The 16,984-nt window shown below is 34.9% G+C and overlaps 3 protein-coding genes across 3 annotated transcripts; 1 reads left to right on the forward strand and 2 right to left on the reverse strand.

Moving 5' to 3' along the window:
- Nucleotides 1–221: 221 nt before the first annotated feature.
- On the reverse strand, nt 222–7,922 carry LOC142987353 (protein 60A-like). The gene is made up of 7 exons (XM_076136063.1): nt 7,352–7,922; nt 3,962–4,151; nt 2,947–3,101; nt 2,340–2,543; nt 1,984–2,057; nt 1,616–1,750; nt 222–1,384 (listed from the first exon to the last, which is right to left on the reverse strand). Exons 1-7 carry the CDS (start codon nt 7,902–7,904, stop codon nt 1,259–1,261), a joined length of 1,437 nt encoding a protein of 478 aa, XP_075992178.1. The 5' UTR covers nt 7,905–7,922; the 3' UTR covers nt 222–1,258.
- Nucleotides 7,923–9,248: 1,326 nt separating this feature from the next.
- Nucleotides 9,249–11,496, reverse strand: c12.1 (spliceosome-associated protein CWC15). The gene is made up of 5 exons (XM_076136064.1): nt 11,334–11,496; nt 11,095–11,241; nt 10,690–10,972; nt 10,502–10,606; nt 9,249–10,028 (listed from the first exon to the last, which is right to left on the reverse strand). Exons 2-5 carry the CDS (start codon nt 11,223–11,225, stop codon nt 9,891–9,893), a joined length of 657 nt encoding a protein of 218 aa, XP_075992179.1. The 5' UTR covers nt 11,226–11,241; nt 11,334–11,496; the 3' UTR covers nt 9,249–9,890.
- Nucleotides 11,497–12,590: 1,094 nt separating this feature from the next.
- On the forward strand, nt 12,591–16,894 carry Caper (RNA-binding protein 39-like protein Caper). Its single transcript, XM_076136065.1, has 8 exons — nt 12,591–12,750; nt 13,375–13,429; nt 14,558–14,637; nt 14,843–15,500; nt 15,595–15,861; nt 15,948–16,163; nt 16,285–16,409; nt 16,496–16,894. The coding sequence occupies exons 2-8, from the start codon at nt 13,376–13,378 to the stop codon at nt 16,782–16,784; spliced, it is 1,689 nt and encodes a 562-aa protein (XP_075992180.1). The 5' UTR covers nt 12,591–12,750; nt 13,375; the 3' UTR covers nt 16,785–16,894.
- The last annotated feature ends 90 nt before the right edge of the window (nt 16,895–16,984 follow it).

The following is a 16,984-nucleotide window of genomic DNA, read 5'->3' on the forward strand; positions in this document are numbered from 1 at the left end:
GGGTCAAATGTTGACCTTTCTGATATCGTTACAATTACTGACTCTAACATTACCTTGTAAATGAGGTAGAGCCTTATGAGAAGAGCTAGCAAGAAACTCACAGCCGCTCTTTTTAATCACCAAATGATTTAACACAATACAACGGCTGTGTTTGCGCAGCCTCTCTGTTACTCTTTTATAATTCTGAAGTTTTAAGGGATTTGGGTAAAAATACAAGATAATAATATTTAGATCGTTTTTTATTATAAAACTTTACATCTCGTACATTCATCATTTATTTACTGTAATTAAAAACTATAAAATGTAAATAATCATTACAAAAATTGACTTATTCGATTGGCACATAAATTATCTAACTTATTGTAAAAAGGCACTTTTGATAAGACGGCACATAGAGACAAGGTGTGAGCAACCCGTTATCATTGTATAAGCTTGCAGTTGCAATACAACTCTTAATAATAAAACATTACTTACTCTTATCTAAGAAGATGTTTGCACGCTTTTAAATCCACGTTTTGCTTCTTCCACATTTTAAACTATAATTTATCGACACTGATTCTAATTATCTGAGTTTAAAATGTTTTATTGATCAATGGCTACAATATTATATGAGATACATAATTGCATTCAACAGCAATACATGAGTAACCAGACTTGTTTATGACGTTTATGCATCTGTTTCAACTAACAAACAAATTGCAATGGCACGTGTCAAGTACTTTTTTAATCGCTTTAATAAGATTACCGAATCAAGCTTAAACAAATGACATACCTTCTTTGTACTCATTTACATATCAAATTAACGATATTCTTCAAATCTATCTTTAAATCATATGTTATTACGCATTAATATATTACAACAATAAAACGTAATCTACATATTACAGAAATACTTAAATCTTACAAATATAATCGCGTATCATTAACTAGAACTGTGTATATGAATATGTAGCTACACAAACATGAGTCATATATGAATACTCTTGGTGAAATGGTATGTAGGTATCTCGCTAAACTATGATCACTGGTGCAATTAATATGACAAGTCAGATGTATATTTAGAAAATAACATGTTTTCAATATCGTGATTGTAATGGCTGCAAATCTTTTTGTAATATATTCTTATTAATTAGTCGACGCTTAAATTCATTCTAATTCTAATTATTGAGTGCACTACTTCTTAGACTTATAGAAGCGTAATTTATTTTATTAAAAGACTAGCGTTTTTGTAGAACACGCGTGGACACTGGACAGAAGGTCAATGACACCCACAGCTCTTGACAACCATGTTTTTGTACTTGCGCAGGATCACGTTGGAGTCGTCTGTGTAGTACAACACTGATATTGCCGACAGTTTGATAGGAGCACACGATGGCTTTGGCACCTGAAATCACAATCAAATTATTATAAAATAGGTTTTCGAAAGGGAGAAAGATCTCTTTATCGTGTATGATATCTAGTTACAAAAAAATTAGGCATGTCTAACGATTGAAACTACACAAAATCCTTGAGGGTCTAATTCGATGTAGAAAATCAAAAATTTCTTCGGGAAACTTGCAAAAAAACAAAATATGTAATAAATATGCGCTGCATAAAATAAAGTGTGTACGCTTACCTTGGTAGGGTTCAGTAAATGTACTAAAGTCTGCACAATTGCGTGATTAGTGGCGTTCTTGTGTGCATTTAACGGGAAGTTGCATTCTCCGCTGCAATAAAACGCGCCGTACCCGTCCGGTGCAATGATCCAATCCTGACAAATTATATAAGATTTAATAATCCCATTAAGGAAAATGTGTACAAATGTCGGAGCATAAAAAAAATAATGATTTTAAATTTTAATTTTATTTACGATTGTGTGAACTTACAACACGAACGTCTATCTACTTACTGAATCGAATTATAAACCATTCCTTAATTTAGAGACACATACTATATTAAAATCAAACATATTACTTTTATCTATAATGCTTAATTGATACCAACCTGCCACTTTAGGTCCTTAAAGCTGACATAAAGGGTCTGGATCTCACAGCTTCTCGTCGTCCAATGCGATGTATCTGGAATGTAATGGAAGACCCGTTAAGTCATATTGTGATATTCTTTTGGCGTTAAGACATAGGTCTTGGACTTATTAATCATTTTTTAATACAAAAGTTTTGTTTTACGTTTATCATGATTTGACAATTAACATTTATTAAGTAGATATCACGAAATACGAAAAGCATATTTAATATTCGTAGTAAAAAAGGCAAATTTATTTATGCCAAATACAATATTATTACTCTTTGAAAAAACTTGGATTTCGACATCTATAAAAGCATTTATATAAAACACTATACCTGTGAGCGGATTCCGGGTAAGATAGTTTTCTGAATAACCTTGTGAACGCCATCGTCTCGCCTCTCGTTTTCTTCTGGCACCTACGTCAGTCCCTACCAGCTTGGGGCCATTTTTGAAGAATGCTACTAAGAACGGCTGCTTGCCCTCTGACACGACCCCGCGTGGCTCCTCCAAACCAATCTCTTCTGGCTTAACATGACGCTCTACAATGTTAAGACAATTGTGTTTATATTATATCACGAAATGACGTTCTTAGTCTAGTCTATTCCACCCATGACATCATGATAATACAAATGTTTTCATACAAGATAGTATGATTATAAAATCCTTGAGCGTGCGTCGTCTAACCAGACAAAAATATTTTATTGTATAGGTCATGGAACGGGTGACTAGAAGCGACGAGAAAGTTTGATTTAGAACTTAATTATGAAAATTGAACTAGGAATGAGTTAGTACTCCAAATAGAAATTGTGCAATTTATATTCTACGTCTACATAATCCGTTCTAAACCATAGCTTATAGGAATGTATGGTCAACTACTAAGAAACTAACGGGTTTGACGAATAAATTAGATGGCGACAAAGAATGTTCAAAGAGTAGACCCACCAGGTTGTGAGTGTGGATGTAGAGTGATGAAGAAGCCGCGGTTATCAGCGGGTGAGGATAGCCACGAGGCCAGCGCACTGGTCACGTTCAGCTCCAGCCACCCCTCGGCGCCTGCGCTCGTGTTCACAGCCGCCACCTGCTCCATCTGAAGGCTCCTATAAATAACATAAACAATCAGTGAAAAGGCATTCTTTGTACGTCTCGCCGTTTTAGTTAGAGTTCTATAGATATTTCCCACAGTTACTTGAATAACATAGTACAATACCTATCAACATACGCAGATACCTACATAAAATCACCCTTCTCTACCATAGGAGTAGAAAAAAATCAAAGAATGTACAACATAGGTACATACTCAATAAAAATAATCCACGATGCTATATTTTAAGAGTCGAAGACCGACATTGATACGTAGTTGTTATGATCTGTCTGTGACTGTGACAATTTATTATTCTGCGATCCAACTTTGTTAAGATTGATCCCGGTCCTGTCGTCTTATTAGGTCGACGGGCGTTCAATAGAACCTACAATATTTTAAAACGTAGATTTTGTAAATAATACTTATGAGAACTTCTGCATACTGTATCGGGTTCACAATTTTCTGCGACGCAGACACGACACACTTGAATGATATTTCTATGATAATGTTACACAAGTGAAGTCATCCCGACTTGGCAACATGCAGCTCACAGAAAATGGAGAAATAGTTGCCTCAGGTTAAATTATAATAAGTACGTACGTATATTGTACAACGTGTATGTTGAATTTGTGAAGTATTCCTATGTTAATGCCGAAAGACAAATAGTTTTAACAATGCAAATACTTTTAATTTTTATGTGTTTTTACTGATGATCTTATACCTCTACTAGGTGAAAAGATAGATCATCAGACAAATGAGCGAACTAAACTATGGGTTACTTAAGTTTTGGGCCTATCTATCGCCTAGCTATTTACTACATTTTCAGAAAAACGCAGTCGCAAGAATTTATTTACACAGTATTAGATTCCTACTCACCCCAAGTTATCAACACTGATAACTCTGTGAGCGACGACAGTGTACAGACTGGTGGGGTCCTCAGTCTTGGTCGCAGCCTGATGCAGCCGCAGCTCGGCGGTGAGAAGGGAAGAAGCGTCTCCCGGAGCTCCCGTCACCTCGAACCATACGTGTCTGCCGTGACCGTGTCGCAGGGCTCCCAAATGATGTCCTTCAAACGGAAAAAGCAACTATGTATCTTATATGTAAAATTCTAATGTCGTAAAATTTACGTTCCCGTGCTCCTAAGAATGCGGAAGAAAAAAATTTATTAGCTTATTGAATAGAATCTGAAATCTGAGGATCGGCCAACATCCATTTTTCATACCCCTTAGTGTAAAAAAATATCTAAAAATGAAAGAAATACGTTAGGGTGGACAACTCTTATAGTTGTCCACCCTTAACATATTTTTTTTATTTTTAGACATTTTTTTTATTATGTGGCGTAAAAAATACATACGACCTAAAATGTACCCTTTTATCACAAACCCCTATTTTTAATAGACTTTTTACAATAATTTATTTGGCAAAACAATGTTTGTCTGGTCAGTTAATTTGGAAAATAAAACAAAAAGGCCGCGGAAAGCGAAATCATTAAATTGTGCTTTTGTCTGTTGTGTTAGAAAACCAATCAAACGATTGCCATGCTAACTTTGCACAGTGAAGAACCATCGATCATCGTTTGATGACTTTCGACAGTTATAGTTAATCTAAGTTTTCAACTGTCGACCAAGGAATAACCAAAGGTTGACCAATTGCTAATTTATTAAGAATCGTTTGCAACTGAACTCTGTCAATTAACTGTGAGCCGTAAAGATTTCTGAAATACCTAGTGTAAAAAGGTGTTAAACAACATCAACTTATCATAGTTGTGTGCAACGTCGGTGGAAAATCATGGGTATGTAAATCAAAATAGACTTATCCGAATCGAATGTAAGTAGGTACACTGGTAAAGTTATAAATAAAAGCTGTTAGATGAGAGTTGGTTAAACTGTTGAATAAAAAAATAAATTTGAATGAACCACGTAAGTGATATGAGATTGAAACCTAATCCGAATTAATTGAGATGCTAATATTGAAATGCGAGAAGGTTGATCAAACACCGGCAAAATTATTTAATGTCCTTTACATTAATACGGGACCAATCAAATAAGTTTTGAGCTAATTATTACAGCTAATATGAAAGGCTACCTTTCTAACTCATTATTCATTTTTAGTTTAATAATAGAAAATTTATACGCGCTTGACTAACGGAAATCTTTTAGTTTTAGCGGTTTAGGTCGCCACGCCGCTACCATTGCGTCGGAAGGTCGTGGGTCCGATTCCCATACGGGACAATTATTTGTGCATTCCACAAATAATTGTTTCGGGTCTGGTTGTACTTTGTGTCCGTTGTTTGTATTTTTGTAAAAGTCCCCGCGACACCAGAGCAATTCTTAGTGCGGGAGTTGTCTTTTACATAATAGAAAAAAATTAAATAAATGTATGATACAGTTATCTCAGACAAACGCATCGAATTATTTATTGTAAATTAACATAATATACATACGTACTAAGTACACAGAATAGGTTTAGAAGTAATTCGAACCAACAAACCCACCAAAGCGTTTTCTAAAACAAATAGGTTCTATTAACTGTTCTGCTAACAATGTTCTGTTAAGTAGGTACCTATAAGCTTTGACATAAATAAAACAAAAGTCAACTAATTAAGTATATTATTACTAATAAATATTATTAAATTAAAAAAATATTGAACAGGTGTTCATCAATCTGGTTGTAACTCGACTCCTAGCACAGGTGTGTGCAATAAATGACAAATATGAGTTTTTGACGATAAAATAGTGATAATATATGTTTAATGCATAAGTACATGATTATTCATGGGGAGTAGCCGGAGTAGGTAAATACTAGGTACGAGACGCAAACATAATATTAAATCAGGAAAGATGGTGCGCATTTAATTTAATACGTGTTTGCATTTAACTGTCAAACAACTCAAAATAATGTCTTGTACTGAATTACGACTTATTTTTTGTGATTTAAGTCTTCAGCTGTAAAGCAATGAAGAACACCCTCGATTAACCCCCGGTTTCTGAGGCAGGTACATTTAGCTGTAGTTTCAATAGCGCTTAAACTCGAACAAAAAAACGCTATCGAAAAGATAATCAACCGCTAAATGTACTCAGAAACCTGGGGTAGGTCGTTTTGTGGTGAAATATTTTAAACCCAGTCCAATAAATAAATTAAATTCTGAAAAGTTTGATAGAAGATTATGATTTCCCGTCCAATGTTTATTCCAAAAATTATAATTGTCCCTTACAATAGAAGACTGGACGTTACTTGGCAGCTTCAGGGCCGATTTACCTTAGGGCTTGACTAAATCCTAAATATATGTAAAATTCGAGGACCGTAATTTACGAGAGAATATCTAATTATTCTATGGAATACTCAGTGTACTAACCACCATCATATCTTAGTAAAATAGTGAATGCAGCAGAATCAAGTAAGCCAAATAATCGCTGAAATAATGGAGTGAAGTTGTTTTATAAATAAATTGTATTATTCTCTAAGTTGAATAACATACAGCTCATAATTTTCCTTGAATAGATAACATTGGGTTGCATTCCGGAAAGATCTAGTAGAAACGAACTCAATTGTGTTTAGCGGTACATACCTACATATTAATCGAAATTCTAATCAAATGTAAAATATCTTTCTGCATATTATTAACTAGAAAAGCACTGAAGACCTACGTATTTGATTTACCAATTACTAAACCTAATAAATTACATCAGTAAGTATATATGAGCCGATTTCCACATAATAACCAAAAGTTACATTTTATAAGTTAGTATTGAGAAGTTTAATGGTTCACAATATCAATCAAAATATATCGAGCTAATAATAGTCAAGTAACTTAACTATGCATAGCTTGTACTTCAAAGGTCAGGTGTTTATTTAGATAAATGTAAACTATTTATTTCTACGTTATGTTCTGATGAACGGCACCGTTTCATTTCATACCCTAAGCCGGCAGTTATTTGATCTTTACCAGGAATGTTTACTAAAGTGAGTCATCATTTTTGTCTACTGTGTTTTTACCTGCAGTTCCCAGGTAGCTTGCAAGTGTTTTTTTGTCGGGATCCCTTTGTTTTAACGATGCTTTACCGAAAGTACCACAATCAAAAAATGTGTACTTTTTTTAAAACCGGTGTCGTAATATTTGTTTTCTTTCCAAGAAACTTCAAATAACAATAATTGAGCACTTCAGATTTAAAGGCAGTAAATTCCTTAAACGTTACAAAACCTACCTCTGGATTATAATTAAACAAGTGTCACATAATTAATTCTTATATCTTCTATCACACTCACTTTTGCTTTGAAAGGTCATGATGAGGTCGCTCTCGTCAATAGCATGTTGTTCCTCACTGCTGAGTGCCATCTCGGAGCTTCGTGTGGGGCGAGCTTGCTCATGTTCTTCAGCCAATTGCTTGTACACGTCCAACAAGAAGCTGGGCGCGGAGCGGTCCAGTGGTGGCGCTCGAGATCTGCGAGGCCTCTCCCCGAGTCCCAATAACTCCAGTATTTCATGCTCCACCACCATTCTCTCGTGCCGAGTCATCGAGTGATGTATGACAGTTTGGTCAACGCCATTATCAATGTATAATCCGGAGAGAACGGCCTCTGCTACGGTAAACAAAAAAAAACACGCGCAAAGCCACGCCGCATTATGTCCAGCCATATTCGCTGTCGGAGCGCTCACTCGACTGGCGAGAACTGAGCGGCGGAGGCGCGCGGCGGGATCAGCCGGTGAACCTGCCCACTCAAGGTGGGCCGCAGCCGCCGCCAGCGCCGCACTTGCCACATTCCTCCCCTCTTTCGCCTTACATACATCGTCCGTTTTAATAACGTAAACACTAAACATTGAGCCGGACACGTCCAGCCAGCTCGGCTGCATAAATATATTATTCGTATTCATTAATGCGCCGCAAATAAGCAAGCACACGCGCATTGCCAAACATGATTAAATATGGATACCTAAATACAGGTTCAAGGATTCTTAATTCACACATTGACCATTAGGAAATTTTCGCGACATGGAAGGAATGTCACGTGGGAAACTGTCTTCAAAAACATTACCTAATTGATTTTCTTGGTTTTTATCAATGTTTGGCAAAATTAAGTATTATAGTCTGTAACGTAAGTCGATGTATTTGATTAGGCTAACAATGCTGGCTCAAAGGGGTGCCAATTCCATCTTAGCCACAGACCTACAGCCGCTCTACATGTTCACGGGGCTATAGAGAAAGCAAAGCAAGCACTTGATCTAACCACATTCATGATGTAGTAATAAATTACTTTAGGTAGGTCTTAAAAACTATTTCTACGCAAAGACGCCTTCGCGGCCTTGTAAAAGTGTCAAAAGAAATTTGGTAAGTAAATCGATCGAAATCTGCTAAATAAGGTGACAACAAATGTATGAGAACAATTTTATTGTCAAAGCTACATGTAATAAGCTATCTTTTCCACTTCGTATAATAGACCAGACAAACGTTGCTCTACCTCTTAAAGATTTCTACCTCCTTAACGTTTCTAGGGGCGCTGAAGCTTTTTATAGGGGCGGAATAAAGTCTCCAAGACAAATGATTAAATTAACAAAAACTATAAGATTGGTATATAGGTAACTATTACGATTCCTTAAAAAGGGATTGGCGGTAGTCCATAAAAGGATGGAAAGCTGTGCTCTACCAGAACTCAGAGTCGGCAGCAGGGCTCAGCTTTTTTTGAAATCGTCAAGAATACACTGAAAGTTGCCGCATGAATCCCTCATGCAAGTATTGATGAAAACCGCGAGTAGTTCGGTTGTTTTGAGTTCATCGCGAACTTACAGACAGACGCAGTAAGAGACTTCATGCTGTAGTGTGTGCTTACTATGTAGTGATCGTAAGTAATGTAAATAAAGATAGCACGAAGCGCAACGATTAGCGTCGTCAGCGTTGTGCCTTCTAAGCGTTTATCGATGGTGGGTCTAACATCGGTTCCGCCAGGACAACAAGCATTCTGTTATAGAATTGCGCCTAGGCCACGGGATTTAAAGGGTTCAACTATTGTCATGTCAGGGTCTAGTGTATAATTTGTCTTCTTCAATAACTTACGTAAAATAACGTCAGTAGATATTACGTTCAACCACTACTGCTGTTAGTGCTATACAATAATCTTCATTCATCGATACTATAGATAGAATTAGATAAGTAAATAAAACTTAATGTGGGTATTACAATTATTTATTAAATCATAATCATTACAGCTAAATCCTTACAAATTAGGTACATTTCCATTTATAATTACTAGTTCTTAATTATACTAAATTACTTTACCTGTAGATACACAACTAAAGACATCAGAATGTTTTCAAAAATATGGTTATTGTAAGGCTGTTATAAAAGAAAGTTACTACTTCCACCAGTATTAAACCATAAATTGGAGGTTGGAGGGTACAAGGTAAAATAATACATACAACTGCATAGTTCACAATAATCACTTGGTGCATCAGTTTTATTACATCAACCATATAAATTGAAAGCACTTACATGGGCAATTTTCTTGATGCAATAGGGATGACGACAAATTTTTATTATGTAGTCACAGTTATTGTGTTCATCAAAAGTGACTTACTCAAAAAGCATTAAAGTAATGGAGTTGTGGCTAATGATGATGACATTACAGTATTGTACATTTTGTACTTAAACAAGACGTAAAGCAATTATTTAATTATGTTAAAAAATATACATGTTATTATTTTTCTCCATCTGCCAGATGGACTGAAAATAAAAATTTGTTGTTATCCCTATTCTTCTTTTCTTACTTACAACACTTATGAGTATGTAATAATATTCTTGAAATGTTGAACTTATTTTACATACTTTTCCATAAACTTCTTATGGAACTCAGACCTCAGAGAGTCATTAATGAAGGTGTTGGGCTTCTTCTCAGGCTCAGATCGGGCACAGTTTTTGAAAACAACATCATCATCCCATCTTCTTTTTACCTTTAAAAAAGTATGTGAGATTAAAATCAATAAATGAAAATACTTTCTATACTAGATTATGTTAGAATTCATAGGAAAATATAACATAATTCATGTGATAATATTTGACTTTTGTTATTCATTGTGTTTGCTAATAGTCTAAAACTGAATATAATGTGTTATAAGAGAATGTAGGTAAAAGAGTAGTGTAACATGTAGAAAAGAAATGTTTAATAAGTAACAATGCACTCATTTGTCATATTTATTTAACTGTGGATATAATGTTATTACACATTTCAAATATTACTAATAAATCAAAATTATTCTACATAATCAAATTAAACAAAATGTGTCAGGGTGACCATTTTAGTCCCATGGTGGCCTACAAGCACTTTATTTGCTCAACACATAATATATGCTAGAAATACTAAATGAGTACTTTAAAAAAACATGTAATCATGATATTAACAAATATAAATTGTTCAGATAGTTACCTTTAAGTCATTTTTGTTTCCAGCGGCGGAATAGTTTAACAATGGATTTCCAGATAGAATGTTCTCCATTCGAATTCTCTCCTCTTCTTGTTTTCGCTCTGCATCCTATAAAATAAAACACCAAAAAGTATAAATTTCTATTTATGTGTAAGTGAAAACATCTATTAAATTGTAATTGATTATTTTACCTTTTTGGCCTGTTCTATTGCCCTCTCTTTTTTGATCTTGTTTAGCTCAGCCAACAATGCTGCAGTGTCATCATCAGAATCATCCGAGTCTGAGGAGTCTCCCTCGAGTGGGTCATCAGCATCTAAACTGGCAGCGGGCACTTGGTCTATCTTTGGTCTTTTTAAAGGTGGTTCTACCTGTCTCCTTGCACTCGAGGTTTTAGACCCATCCTTTTCTCTATCATCTAACTCCTTCCTGAAGTCCCTTGAACGCAATTCCTCTGTAGTACCCTGGCCTTGCTCTCTGCAAACAAAGTTTTCATCTATTATACTAAGTAAAATGCTTAGTCTATAATAAGATAACGACAATTACGAAATTTTACAATATTTGATGGTAACATGGTTCTAAACAAGCGCTTTACCCACCTATATTTTAACTTGGTGTGTCCTGGAAGATCTCTGCTTGAATATTGACGAGATATAGCACTCAAGTCTTTTTCACCTCTACCTTGGCCACCCCTAGCCGGATCAAAAGTAGGCCTCGCTGCTGTAGTCATGTCTCCCTTTCAAAACCTGAAGCAAAAAGTTATTTATGAAGAAACCTCAGTTCAGAGTACACTGATTGCACTCTTATCAAATTCCAAATTTCACCGATAATCGCTTACCTAGACGATGTTATGTGAATTATATAGTTAATTGTATATGTAACTAGTTAAGTTTGAAAACTTATAATGACAATGAATCACTCCAATATTACAAATATTAGAAATTACTTATAACATTTGATATTCTCTTGAAATCTCTTGACAAACAAATGAAATGACAACTTTGATTGACATGACAGCATGCTTGGTGACAGGTAGTCAGGTAGAGACACGATATTCATTCATTCATTTTTTCATTCGCGAGGTCTCAAAATGTAGAAGTGCCTATCTTGCAAAGAAATGTAATCCGATAAATGTGTATGAACATGGCTGTTTATTTTAAATGCTATTCTTTTTGCCATCATTCATACAACTATGGAATGAAATAGTACAAAAATTTAAATTAATTAGGTATGCCGTACATACGTGTACTTGTACCTACCTATGTAGGTACTAGAGCTTAGAATCTCAAATGAATCAACCGAGATCTCCTAGATTTTGGAGAATTCGAAGATCTTAACTTACACACGACATGTTAGAAAAGCGCGAATGCTCTGTGGTATGATTGCAAAGAATATTGATATAAATATGCTGATATTCTGCTATTGACAATTTTCATAACTCATAACGTTTCCTTGGCAAACTCTTAGTTAAATGCTGACAAAATTACCAAAAAATCGCCATTACTTCTCTGACATTCATTCAATGAGCACGTACTTTTAACTATAATCATATTTCAACTTAGTAGAACAAATAGGTTAAAGTATTGCAGTTGATTTTTTCTGTACTAAATTAATGGTGTTATTCCATTGATCTTAAGTAAATAATAAAACTTAATCGATTGTAGAGTTTTGTTTCTTAATTCATCGATTTACATACCATATAAAAATAAAATACCTATGCAATATCCCGCAAAGACCGATATTCCGCGGGATTGAAGATTTCTAATTGCGCAGATACCGAAATCGTAGACAGTAATAGGGAGTATCTAAGGCTATTATTGGAAAAATGTGTGACTTTTTGTGTGAAAAAGTAGCATACAAACATAAATACCTACACACGTCATTAAGTAGTTAATGAAGATGCTCTCATCAACTTTCGCATATAAAACATCAGCAATATTGAAGTTACTGGAAAATGGGAAAATGGCAATACTAATACCTAATCTAAAGAACGTTCGCGCTCCGCTCTCCTTTCAAGCATTTTCACAAAAAGTTTGGCATCTAGGTTTTCAAAATAATTGTTTTACTCTATGGTATTATTCATAATCGCGTCGTTCTCGTTCGTTTGCGCTTCCGAAGTTTCGAATTTTGGTGTTTGTTGTCTATGGTACGCTCATAACACATTTGGGACATCGAATGTAATAATTTAGACTACAATTCGAAGATTAATACTTATTGATATTTTGTGCATATTTTATTTATATTAAGATTGCAAGGTAAGTTTTGTTATTGTCAACATAAAATGTATACAATGTAAACAATGAATAAAGTTGTTATCAAATTGGCCCAGGACCAAATCGTAATGCTTGACGCCATTTTGTGCTGTGTAATTTATGTACAATTTTATTCATTGGTGGTTATCTAATTATTAATTATTTTAGGGGTAACCTTACACTTTAACCTATGTATAGAATTATTCTGTTTAGCGTAGAATTAGTCTTATCGAAGGATGCCAGCTTTTTCGTTTCATTGATCTATAGGAAAGTACTACCATCGCTTTCCATCATAGCATTCTCATAGTCATATTGAGTGTTTATAACAACACTGCTGATAATATTTTAGGTCCAGAGACTAGACCGTAGTGCATATTATGTAAACTAGTAGAAACAGTACTGTTATTGCTGTTAAATTTCATTACTAAAACCTAAACCAATAGTTATTGAGGTTACATGTGTTTGTCTAAGACTAAAGGCTTTTCACAAGCAATTTTCCACCTTAATAATTCCTAAGAACTAGTAGTATGCTCTCTACCATCTAAAGATTTAAAAGTTTTAAAGAAAATTAATAATTTCGGTGTAGGTATGTAAATTATTGATTAATGACCAGTATTATATTTTCAGAATGGCTGAAGACTTGGATGTTGAAGCTATGCTAGAAGCTCCTTACATTAAATCGGTAAGTGTCCAAGTTATTGAGTAAAATTTTATAATAATCCAAGAAAAAATATCTGAAACTTATTGTTTGTATCAAATACTTATTGTAATTAAACTTATGTATATGTATATCACCTGGCAGCTATTTATAATACCATTATAATAATCGAAAAGTCATCTAATACATAAAGATAGGAATAACATTGGTTATACCTAAGTTTTGTAATGTTATCAATTATCATATACCTAAGTAAATCTCAACAATATGATTTGTATTATACAACACTTATCAATGTGGTTTTTCATTGTCATAACAAAAATTATTACCAGATGACACAAAGGATATATCATATTTAGTTTGTTGCCTATTTGAAATAATTAGACATAAATATTAAAAACTTTATGTATGTTGTAACTATCAGCTACTAGAAACATAATATTGTATTTATTCTTAGGTTGTATTCTGTTCAAAGATGTTTTAAGCTATTCATTAAGGAACTGTTGTTCATTATTTCAAATTAATCACATAAATTAGGTTATTACATCTTTGAACAGCAACTGGTAAGAAATATAAACAAAATTACATTTGAGAATCATTTCTTGTATTTATAGAACTTTGTGGTAATAGTCGAGCATACTTCACCGACCTGAACAAACAGAGAGGTATCCACCTACTATACTTACCTAATTTTTTATTATTTTAAAATTCAACACATCCTAACATTGTTATTTGACAAACACTTGTAATGCAAAATACAAAATAAGATTTTCATAGAAAGTTATTTTGAAAAAAGACCATGAGCTGATGGGTCGTAAATCTTTTGCAGAAGTATCCCTGTGTGATGTTAGCGCTGTGTGCATCCTTTGTCAGTGGTTTTGTGAACGGTAAGTGTAGACCAGGGCAACGCGACTACCATGACATGGATGAACATTGGCTGGTTATTAAGCCAGCTGTCTACAGTAGCCTAGGCAAAGTAAAAACCGTCAACATTTGTCTGATTTCAACAGTGACATTACTACTTAAATGTCAATGCTGAAATACTGCAAATGTTCTCCATGTTGTTGTTATGAAATAACTAATGCAATTTTTATTTATTCACTCGGCGTGTGTTGCTGTGGCGCTGCTTCTACCTTGTGCTTTGTGTGACAGGATAACACTTCCTCTTCAAAGCATCGATCGGACAAGTATTCTGATAAGCACAAAGAAAAGGACAGAGATGGCAGTCGAAGGTGAGCATAACGATTTATTAATTACACTTAAACTGTCATATATTTAATTAAATTTTTATTCCTAAGACAGAATAATTACTGTCCCTTGAAGACTTCAATACTATGAGACAATCATTTGAAAGCAATTTCATTTATTTATTAATTTCTTGTGATGGTTCTATAAAGAAACAATTTCGCATAGTAAGTTAATTCTTCATTCTTACAGACGAAGCAGATCAAGAGACAAAAGAAGATCAAAAGATAGGGATTCTCGTCGCTCAAGAGACAGGGATGATAAAAAAGATAAAGACAGAGGAAGAGAAGACAGAAAGGAACGTGACAGGGATCGTGAGCGCGATCGTGATAGAGGGGACCGTGATAGGGATCGTGAACGCGAACGAGACCGAGGGGACAGGGAACGCGATAGAGATAAGGACAAGGACAAAGACAAAGATAAGGATAAAGACAGAGAACGCGATCGTAGCCACAGGGATAAAGATCGCGAAAAAGATAAGGAACGTGAACGTGATAAAGAAAAGAGGCGTAGCAGTAAGGACAAAGAGCGCAGCCGAGAAAGAGATCGTAGCAGTCGTGACCGTACTGCCCATAGAAGGGAAAAGACACAGGAACGAGACCCAGCAAAGGAATACCGCTCAAAATCTAGGGGATTAGAACCTAAATTGGAGGATTTACCTCCCGAAGAAAGGGATCTCCGCACTGTCTTCTGTATGCAATTATCTCAAAGAATTCGCGCGAAAGATCTTGAAGAATTTTTTTCATCTGTTGGCAAAGTCAGAGATGTAAGACTAATAACCTGTAATAAAACTAGAAGATTCAAAGGAATAGCATATATAGAATTCAAAGATGCAGAATCTGTCCCATTGGTAAGTTAAATAATTGACTTTGGTTATGTACTTCTTTAATGTTATGATTACCATAGAATTCTCTCATAATCTTACAATTTTATTTTATTTGCAGGCACTAGGTTTGACTGGACAAAAACTGCTGGGTGTTCCTATTATAGTGCAACACACCCAGGCTGAAAAAAATAGAGTAGGAAATACATTGCCTAACTTAGCACCAAAGACTAGTAATGGACCAACAAGACTGTATGTGGGCTCTCTGCATTTTAATATTACAGAAGACATGTTACGTGGAATATTTGAACCTTTTGGAAAAATTGATCACATTCAACTTATGACTGATCCTGAAACTGGCAAAAGTAAAGGATATGGATTCCTTACGGTATGGCAAATAGTTGTTTACTATTATTTGCACTTGAACTGAACTTTTTTTTTTCAAATTTTTTATGGAATATATTGTTATTTCAGTTTCATCACGCTGCTGACGCGAAGAAAGCAATGGAGCAATTAAATGGTTTTGAGTTAGCTGGACGTCCTATGAAAGTGGGTAATGTTACAGAGAGAACAGATGGTGGTTCAAGCACACGCTTTGATGCAGATGAGTTAGATCGCGCTGGTATTGACCTGGGAGCTACTGGCCGATTGCAACTTATGTTCAAACTTGCTGAAGGCACTGGCTTACAGGTATGTTTTATTAATTCCGACATATTTCATGCTTTATCAGTTAAGATCAGATAATGAATAAGTAATAAGTACCATTACACAATATTAGCATTTTGATATCACAATTGTTTTCTGTTTCCAGATTCCCCCTGCAGCTGCGTCAGTATTGATGGGGGCTGGATCCGCACTAGTGACTCCACAACCGCAAGTTGCACCACCTATTGCGACCCAGTGCTTCATGCTTAATAATATGTTCGACCCAGCATCGTCAGTATATTCAAATTCATAACTTATGCAATATATGCAGCAGTTATAGTTCATGAAATAAAGACAAAGTATTTTTCATTTTACAGGGAAACAAATCCAAACTGGGACATTGAAATCAGAGATGATGTTATAAGTGAATGTAATAAACATGGTGGAGTTCTTCATGTTTATGTGGACAAAGCATCTCCTCAAGGGAATGTCTATTGTAAATGTCCCACGATAGCAACAGCAGTGGCGTCAGTAAACACTTTGCATGGACGATGGTTCGCTGGTCGTGTGATTACTGCAGCGTACGTCCCGCTTGTCAACTATCATTCTCTATTTCCTGATGCCATGACAGCACTAACCTTGTTGCTGCCGTCCCGACAACGATAAACTACAGCAATAAAAGCATTTATTTTTTAATGAACCTAGTTTTCGGTCTTGAGTGTATACTGATATCTAGTGGTGACCTAATTCTAGATAATAAAGTTATTATTACATGATATTGTGTTGATTTGATTCCTGTTATGATTGATCCCAACAATAAACTATATTACGGTATATAATTATATCCCTAGGGATATAACTATGTT

The sequence above is a fragment of the Anticarsia gemmatalis genome, chromosome 3 (assembly GCF_050436995.1).
Source record: "Anticarsia gemmatalis isolate Benzon Research Colony breed Stoneville strain chromosome 3, ilAntGemm2 primary, whole genome shotgun sequence".
In the NCBI taxonomy this organism is placed as follows: domain Eukaryota; kingdom Metazoa; phylum Arthropoda; class Insecta; order Lepidoptera; family Erebidae; genus Anticarsia; species Anticarsia gemmatalis.